The sequence below is a fragment of the Tupaia chinensis genome, unplaced genomic scaffold (assembly GCF_000334495.1).
Source record: "Tupaia chinensis unplaced genomic scaffold, TupChi_1.0 Scaffold144336_1, whole genome shotgun sequence".
NCBI lineage: Eukaryota > Metazoa > Chordata > Mammalia > Scandentia > Tupaiidae > Tupaia > Tupaia belangeri.
The window spans coordinates 2,092,148-2,101,338 of NW_006204194.1; the positions used below are offsets into that span (position 1 = coordinate 2,092,148).

Consider the following 9,191-nt stretch of genomic DNA (forward strand, 5'->3'; position numbering starts at 1 on the left):
GGCCTGGCGGGGTTGGGGGAGGCTGTGACGGGGAGACCACGTCGCCGCGCTCGAGGCTGCGCGGTGGGTGTGGGGCCGCGGGAGGCTGTGACGGGGTTCGAGGATGGGTGTGACACGGTGAGACGTGTGTGGACAGTTGTGTGCAGGGGCCGTGTAAGACTGTGACAGCAGGGGCGTGATGGTGAGTGGCACGCGCGTGTGACCGTGTGAAACCGTGGTGGTGTGCGTGCTCTGAGACTGCATGAGCTCGTGGCACTGTGACAGTGTTCAGTGTGACCCAGGGTGGGCGCCGGTGACCCGTTTTGAGGGAGGGCGGATGACAACGAGGGGGTGTGTCTGCAGGCTGCCAGTGGGGAGGCCAGCTCCGAGGACTTCCTGGTTTGTCTGTGTGGTTTGTGTGGTGGGTGGGAGGCGGTGTTCCCCAGGGTTTGGGAAGCTGCTGCTGCAGGGGGGCGATGGAGAGAGTCAAGAGTTTAAGAAGGGAAGAGAGATGGGGAGAGGGGGAGACTGAGAGGAACCCAGCCTTAGGCCTGGAAAGCGGACGACCAGGCTTCTGATCCCGAGCCCTCTCCAGCAGGACCATGTCTCCTTCCTGCTCAGTCTCTGAGATGTGTGAGGAGTTGAGGGAAAGGCAGAGGTCACCCATGTGCTATGTGGGAGCAAAGGCCGAATGACTGCAAGTGACTGCACACACGGGATGTGCCAAGCACTGTGTAAATGTTTTATGTGGATCATCTCAGGAGTCTCCAAAAGCTGATGAAGAAACTAGTTTGGAATGATTAGCTATAATTTGCTGGATGTTGCAGATCTAGTGAGTGGTGGTGATTGGATGTTTGGGCCCAGGCATTCTGATCCACAAACCTGATTCTTATTACTAAGTTATGCTGCTTATTTTATTTTTTGTTTGTTTTTTTAATTGCCAGAGGGTATGTGCATTCACCAGAGATAAAGAGAGACAGAGCGGGCCCTAATGGGGCGTGGCCATGCTGCAGTCCTTTTTCCTCCATTTTTCTGTCCTATCAGGATTGGGGCCTGCACTTACCTGCATCCAGCATATTTCCCAAGCTGCCAGGGCCAGGATTTGAACTGTGGTCAGCTATGTGGGATCCAGCTCCCTATACACAGCTTAACAACTGTGCTATAGGTTGACCACTGTGTTGCTGCTTAGATAATCACCATTCTTCAAGGCAGTTAGGTCTAGTGGAAAATAAATCATGAGAATTAATTTCTATGACAGCTGATGTATAACCTCCCTCCTCCCCACCCCCCGGAAATTACTCAGAAAAGTCAAGAGATTGGTTTTCAGGTGCAGTTTGTCACAAGCCAGGAGCAGAAGCAGGGCGTCCTGACTCTGGTCTAGTAGCATCCAAACCACGTGGTCCCTCTGATGCCTCCTCTATATAAAGATCTCTGAGGCCCTCACTTTGCAGCTTTATTGCTCATCCTTGTAGAACAAGCGGGGACATACTTCTTTTCCGCATTATCACCTAGTGGAAAGACTAGGAAGTTAGACTTAGTTTCCAGTTTGGCTTGATTAGTTATTACCATGATATCTTGGATAATTTTACCAGTGTGGTTCCTTGATGTATGAAAGGGGGGAAATCCTTACTTGATAATGCCATCTGTAATTGCTATTATCGTGTATAATTAAAAATGAGGCAGTAACTTATGCACAGAAAATGTATATCATGTTCTTGAGACCTAAAGCACTTGGGAGGAATAATTGTAAATTTAGTATGAATGACTCTTTCAGTGACACTTCCGTGATAGAAGCAGAAGAAAGAAAAGGAAAGAAAGGTTTCCAGGCTGGCGATGCTGGGAGCTACAGAGCAGGCCTGGCATTTTATGATTTCTTTTTCCTTCTGTAGCTCTATTTTCTCAGGATACTTCTCCCAGAGAGGAGCCTGAAGGAGAAGGACAAGCAAACTGTCATAAATTCTTGAAGTCTTAAAGCCATGTCCAAGGTAAGGGAGCATTTCTTCACTCTTCGTTGAAATGCCATCTTATTTTTCAGGTTCTATGAACATTTCGCTTTTCTTCACACATTCTTCAGCCTAGCGAAGTCCCCTTCACCTAGTGACTTGTTCCTCATGTCCTCTACTTCAGTAAAAAGCAAGGCCCCAAACACCCAGTAGGCTTCCTTTTTTCCCTCAGACAACATTATCTTCATTTAAGAAATAGTTTAGCAGGGCCGGCAGGTGGCGTAGTGGTTGGGGCCACTGAACTCCCACGTGGCTGACTGGAGTTCAAGTCCCGGACCTGGTGGCTGGCTTTCTCACTTTCCCTCTCTCTTGTTCTCTCTCTCACTCTGTCCCTCTTTGTTCAAATCAAAATAAGTAAAGTTAAATAAAATAATTATGAAAAAAAATAGTTTAGCACCTCTTATGGGTTCAGTAATCTGTTACAAGATCTCAAGAAGAAAAACACACCTCTTGGTAGGAAATGAACAGCCTTCACTGAAAATGTGTTGGGTCTTAAATATTAAAGTGTGAATCAGCTAGAACGGGTTTTTTCCCAAACACTTTGTGGCTTTGAAGAGCAAGATTCCATTGGAATAATCAGTTCCCATTTTAGGGACACCTTGAGTTAGTAACAGGCCACAGCCATGATATTCTAGGTCATCCAGTTAATGTTAGTGGAAGCAATATGGAAAAATAGGACTTCTTAAAAATTATTTATTTTATTGAAGTTGACCAGAGACAGAGAGAGAGAAGGAAAGTGAGAAAGCAAGCTGCCAGGTCCGGGACTTGAACCACAATCAGCCATGTAAGAGTCCAGCTACCTTAACCACCACACTACTTGCCAGTACCAATAGGACATTTTTTGAAAAAAGAATAATGTGTGGGATACTTGAATATACATTTTTTAAAAAGCAATGTAAGTTCATAATAATGAAAACAGTAAGTAGTGTGGTATAGCTAGAAGAAACAACGAAACAATCACAATGATGTCCAGAAAAAAAAAAAAAAAAAAAACCAGCTACAGTGGCATGTACGGCTAAGATTCTGTGCTCCGCAGGCTGGAGTCACATGGAAAATCTGGGTTGGATTCCCCATCTAACCTGAAGGACAGGTGCAGTGGCATGTGCCTGTAATGCCAGTGACTTGAAGAGGCTGAGACAAGAGGATTGTAAATTCAAGACTAGTCTGGGCAACATGGTGAGATCCTTTCTTAAGAAAAGAAAATATTCAGAATAAAACGCAAGTATAAATATTCCGTAAGAACGGAAAATATTTACTTACTTAATATATAGTATTAAAGACTGTGTACTAAGTGTTATAAATAAAAACACTGCCTTTGTCTTTTTTTTTTCTGGAGAGGTTTTTGCTATAGGCCTCGTGCACTTACCAGAAAGACAGAGAAAGAGAGACAGACAGAAAGTAAGGAATCACCCCCCAGGGGGATGACCACACCGCAATCCCTTCTCCATTCTCTTCTTGGGATCTTGCGCATGCACTCAGGCACATATGCCCAGCATGAGTTTAAGCCACCAGGTCCAGGACTCGAACCGCAGTCGACTACATGGGTCAGCAACATAGCCATTATGCCAATTGCTAGTCTCAACACTGCCTTTGTCTTGATAGAACTTATGTCTAAGGCTGGAACTATGTCCTTGTGGTTAAGGTAGCCACATGGCCAATCCACAGTTTGAATCCTGGACTCAGCAGCTTGAGACACACACCAGGCATATGTACGTGGATGCCCAAATTCCGGAATGGAGGGAGAGAGAGAGGATAAGGGATTGTGGTATAATCATTCTTCATGAGTGTGGGTAGATGCTTTCTCTTCTTTCTCGCTGTCTTTCTATGGCAAGTGCACATACCCTTTGGCCAAAAAAAAGAAGTTGCTTATATTATAATGTACCAATATAAAGAATGGTTGTAAAGAGGAAGGTGAGCCAGATGTAGAAATCAACTAGGGCAGCACGGTCCAAAAGAAATGCTTATAATGACTGATGACAGAAATGTTCTGTATCTGCAGTCCAGTGCAGCAGCCACTAACCCCATGTGGCTATGCAGAAATGGACATGCTAGTGTGATTGAGGAACTGAATTTTTAATGTTAACTGATTTAAACTTAAATACCTACACGTAGCTAGTATCTAGTGTATTAGCACAGATAAAGGCTCATATCGTGATAAATCCAGGAAGAAACATTTTTTTATTTTACTTTTTAAGATGTCTGTCAGAGCCAGCAGGTGGCATGGTGATTATGACCAACCATGGTTTGATTTACAGACCTGGCAGCTTGCTTTCTCACTTTCTTTTTCTCTCTCTCTGGTGAGCACACATGACCCAGAAGAAGAAGAAGAAGTAAAATAAATAATAGTAATAAAGATTTTTGCCCTAGGGTGTATGTGCTCGCCAGAGAGAGACAGTGAGAGAGAATGTGAGAAATCACCCCACCACAGCATGACCATGCAGTAATCTCTCCTCTGTTCTTTTCCTGGGATTTTGGGCACACATGCCCCTGGCTTTTTTTTTTTTTTTTTTTTGATTGCACACATATATTCAACAATATAGTTAGTTTTACACAGGATGCTAAGAGCACTTTTCTTTGTATTTTATAGAAGGGCTTGAAACATACAGACTTTCTATTAATATTCATACCATAGCACATCCAAACCTAACTCCTAAATAGATACATTACAATTTGTTTAAAATTTAAAGGCTTAATGGCAATAATGAGGGGGAAGAGTGTGAAAATTTATTTTACGTAACTGACTGAAAAATAAATTCAAGAAATAGTAAATAGAATTTAATACGGTCTCATGTGCCCTGAAGGAGGTGGTACCCAATTTGGAAGGGTAATGGCTATGTCCAAATAATCTCCTATTTGTAACTTTTGTGACTGACTGCAGGGTCATGGAATCATCAGTTCCCTTTCTGCCTGATATGGTGCTGCAATCTCCTTAACTCGATAGCCAGATCTTTTGAGGTCTGTGAAAACAATTGCAAAATTGAAGCGTGTGCCCTTCTTTCTCGCTTCTGGGTAGACTTCTTTTACTAAACTAGTCAATTCTTTCAAGGTTGCATCCATCCAAGTGTAGATCTGTAGCTCGCTGGACGGTAGTTTCCGCGGGAAAACTCGTCCATTCAGCGGTGGCGACCGTTAGTGGTGAAAAACTGCAGCAAGAGAGGGCATGTCTTCTCGCGGTCTATCGGCTTTTCCGGCTCCTTCTTAATTTCCTCCTGGGTAACGCGCGTCTCCACCACCATCTTTCTCCTATGGCCCGCGAGACGCTCGCCCTTACCTCCCCACCTGGCATGTTTTTCAAGCTGCCATGTCTGGGACTTGAACCATGGTCAGCCGTGTGGGAGTCCAGCACCTTAGCCACCACACCACCTGTTGGCCCCATCAGGGGAAAAATTTTTTAATGACCTTGTCCAAGTTACTCATTTTACAGATGAGGAACAAGAGGCCAGGAGAGGAAAGTGATGCCTGTGTCTCTTTTCTAGTTAGTGATTGAATCAGATATAAGTGCTTCAGTTCCTGACTACCCCAGACCTCAGTTTAACAAGCCTTTTCCACTCTTTACTCTCCACTCCAGTCATACTGTTAAACTTGCTGCCCCTCTGGAACCAGCAGTTAGCGTAATGGCTATGACGCTGGACTCCCATGTAGTCGACCGCGGTTCGTGTCCCGGACCCTGTGGCTTAAAACTCATGCGGGGCGCGTGTGCTTGCGTGCCTGCCCAAGATCCGGAGAGGAGAATGGAGAAGGGATTGCAGCATGGCCATCCCCCCTGGAGGATGATTTCTCACTTTCTGTCTTTCTGTCTCTGTCTGGCGAGCACATGCGCCCTATAGCAAAAACCTCTCAAAAAAAACCCCAAAAAATTTGCTGCCCCTCAGACTTAGCAAGCTCTTTCCTGTCCCTGAACTTGCGCATTTGCAAAAGTCTTCTGTAATCCTCTTCCCCTAGATGTTGGCATGGCTTGCTCTCTCTTACTCAGCTTCTTCTTCAAACATTAGCTCTTCATTTAGGCTTACCTTGACTGTCTTATCTACAGAGAACACCTGTCACTCTCAGTCCTCTTTTACCCTCTTTTGTTTTTTGTCATCATATCTGATGTGATGACACCGTGTAGCCTTAGGTTTAATGTCTTTTCTCCTGTGTTAGAATATTAACTCTACAAGGGGAGGGACTTTATTCTTTGTTGTTCAGCTTTGTTTTCCTGATTGTGGTAGGCATTCAGCAGATATTTGCTAAATAAATATATGAATGAACAAAGGAATCTATGGGTGAAACCAAGACAGCAAGAGTCAGCTACTTCTTTCCTGCCAGTGAATTAGTAATAGAAATAAATAAATAAATAAAGTAGAGGGTATGACCTTATGGAATAGAACTCGTCAGCTGTTACCCTAGGTGGTACCCTACCCCAGACTCCTGGAATGATAGTCTCTGTCAGGAAACTACATTTTTATTGTTTCCCAAGGACGAAGACACATCTTTTGAGAACCTATGCTTGTAAAGATTATATGTAAATTATGCCTCTTATAAATAGCAAGTGTTTGACTATTTTATTTTATTTTTATTATTTTTTCTTTTTTAAAATTTTAATGTGGGACCAGCAGGTGGCGTGGTGGTTAAGGCGCTGGACAGTCCCACATGGCCGACCAGGGTTCAAGTCCTGGACCTGGTGGCTTGCTTTCTCACTTTCTTCTTTCTCTCTCTGTGTGTCTCTCTCTGGTTAAATTAAAATGAATGAATGAATGAATAAATAAATAAATCTTTTTTAAAAAATTTTAATGTTTAATTAATTTTACATTCATTCACAGAGCATTGTCACAACATACAAAATGTGATTTCTCATCCAGAACATACTATATAGTGGCTTAATCATACATGTTATTGTTGATAATTTTCCATTTCTAGCTTCATATACATATGTATATATATATATATTTTTCCCCTTATTTTCCCACCCTCCTTCTATACTATCTCTGGTGTCTATAGTTGCTTTCCATTTCTTTTTTTTTCTTCCCCACATTTAATCGATTCACAAAATATCTTAAATAATCTAACTGCTTTCAATAGTAAGGTCAGCTAATATATACGTATCTGTGAATACATGTGTAACGTTAGGTGTGAAACTCTGAGTAGGATGAATATGAAGTAGCACCTAGCTGATGCTATAGCTTACTGGGGTCATTAAATAGGTATTTTTTAATTTATATTTTAATTTCAAGAAAAGCAGTTTTAACTTTAATAAATCAAAATCAAAGAAATGCTAAGAGAGCTTTTCTTTTTAAAACTTAAAGCCAGGAAACAAGTTAGGATTCTGTTCAAATAGTAGGTGCATGAACCTTTCAGTAGCTCAAAACAAGAGAAAAATCCTTACATCTAGAAAACAAAGCCTAAAAGAAAATCAGTAATGTTTTAGTCAAAAGTCATAAGATTCTATTTTACCAGTTCAGTCTCATGTACTTAATCTATTTTCTGTTGTGGTTCGATCTTCCCGATTAAATTCTGGAATATAATATTTATTTATTTATTTGTTTATTTATTTAAAGAATTATTTATTTAATTTTATTTATTCATTCATTTTATGTATTTATTTATGTTAATTTGATCAGAAAGACCCAGAGAGAGAGAGTGAAAGAGGGAAAGTGAGAAAGCAAGCCACCAGGTCTGAGACTCGAACCATGGTTGGCCATGTGGGAATCCAGCGCCCTTATCCACCACGCCATTTGCTGGCCCCAAATTCTGGGATATAATATTTAATTCCAGACTTTTCCCTACCATTAAATTGGCCATTTTCTTAGTTGTTTTTGAATTCTTATTTCTGTGTGTCTGTATTTAGTTCTCTTGGTATAGCACTCCCTTCAGAACGTCTTGGAAAGTAGTCTGGCACTGGTAAATTCTTTCAGGTTCTGTGTATCTGAGAATGTCCTTGTCTTTTCTTCCCATATGAAGGATAATCTTGCCAGGTACAGTATTCTTGATTGAAATTGCTTTTCCCTTAACACTTTGAATACATTTTCCCATTCTTTCCTTGCTCTCATTGTTTCCAATGAGAAGTCCACTGTGAGCTGATGGGATATCCTTTGCAGATAATTTAATGTTTCTCTCTTTCCAATCTCAGTATCTTGTCTTTGTCTGTAGTTTTGGTCAATCTGGCTATAATGTGTCTTGGAGAAAATCTTCTTGGGTTGATTCTATTTGGGGTCCTTTGTATTTCTTGGGACTGGAATCTTTGAATGCCTCTCTAGGTTTGGAAAGTTTTCTTCCAGGATTTCATGGAATATATTATCAATACCCTTATTAGTCTCTTTGCCTTCTGGGATGCCAGTTATCTGGATGTTTGGATGTTTGATAGTATCCAGCATTTGTCATATATTATTCTCACTTTGGGGGGCACTTGTCTCAGTCTTCATGGTGGATTTTTCTAGGCTAGCGATTCTATCTTCTACATCTGAGATTCAATTTTCTGTGATCTAGTCTGCTTTTAATACTTTCAGGGGAGGTTTTGACTTCCTATATTATAGCCTTCATCACTAACAGTTCCATTTGATACTTTTTTATGGTATATAATTCCTCTTTCAGATCTTGCAAGAACTTCCTCACCTACTGGAATTCATTGGCTCCTTTCTCCGGCCTCTTCTGGAGTTCATTGTCTCTTTTCTCTTCCATCTCTGTTAGCTCTGTCACTATGAATATTCTAAATTCTTTATCTGACATTTCCGTGAGTTCCATTGTACTGTCTGAGGATGAAGAGGAATTATTCTTTTCCCTTGGAGGAGAGGTATTTTCTTGCTTTCTCATATTTCTTATGACACTGCAGTGATTTCTGGTTATCTGATGGATTGCACATTTCTTCCTAAATCTTGAAGTTCAATCTGAATGTTCAGAGGTGTGCAGGAGGAGGTGATTTGCAATCTCTCTTCCATTTTATTTTTCACTCTTTGTGCATCATATTCAGTGGGAGTTGAGGAATATTCTGACCCTAATCATATTCAGATGTTTGGATACTGTTCACTTTGACCTGTCTAGATACTCAGTGCATAGAGGCTGAGCAGCCAAGGAAGTTAAAGGAAAAAGGAAAAGAATTAGAGAAGAGGAAAGAACAAGAAAAAGAAAAAAAAGAAGAAAAAAACAGACAATAAGAAAATTTTAATTGGGAACCAGCAGTTAGCGTAATGGCTATGTCGCTGGACTCCCACGTAGTTGACCGCGGTTTGGCTCCCG

At 41.5% G+C, this 9,191-nt stretch overlaps 1 protein-coding gene and 1 pseudogene across 5 annotated transcripts in view; one reads left to right on the forward strand and one right to left on the reverse strand.

Annotated features, from left to right (window-relative positions):
• The first annotated feature begins 19 nt into the window (after positions 1–19).
• Positions 20–9,191, forward strand: part of ZNF583 (zinc finger protein 583) — a 25,404-nt gene continuing 16,232 nt past the window's right edge. For 2 of the 5 annotated variants that reach the window (XM_027767610.1, XM_027767612.1), the window contains exons 1-2: positions 20–1,964; positions 3,019–3,158. In XM_027767610.1, coding sequence (XP_027623411.1) covers positions 3,156–3,158 — 3 coding nt within the window. In that variant the 5' untranslated portion in view covers positions 20–1,964; positions 3,019–3,155. The remainder of the gene's footprint in view (positions 1,965–3,018; positions 3,159–9,191) is intronic. The other 3 variants (XM_027767608.1, XM_027767609.1, XM_027767611.1) reach the window with 3 other exon arrangements.
• Positions 4,758–5,554, reverse strand: LOC102494627 (histone deacetylase complex subunit SAP18 pseudogene; annotated as a pseudogene).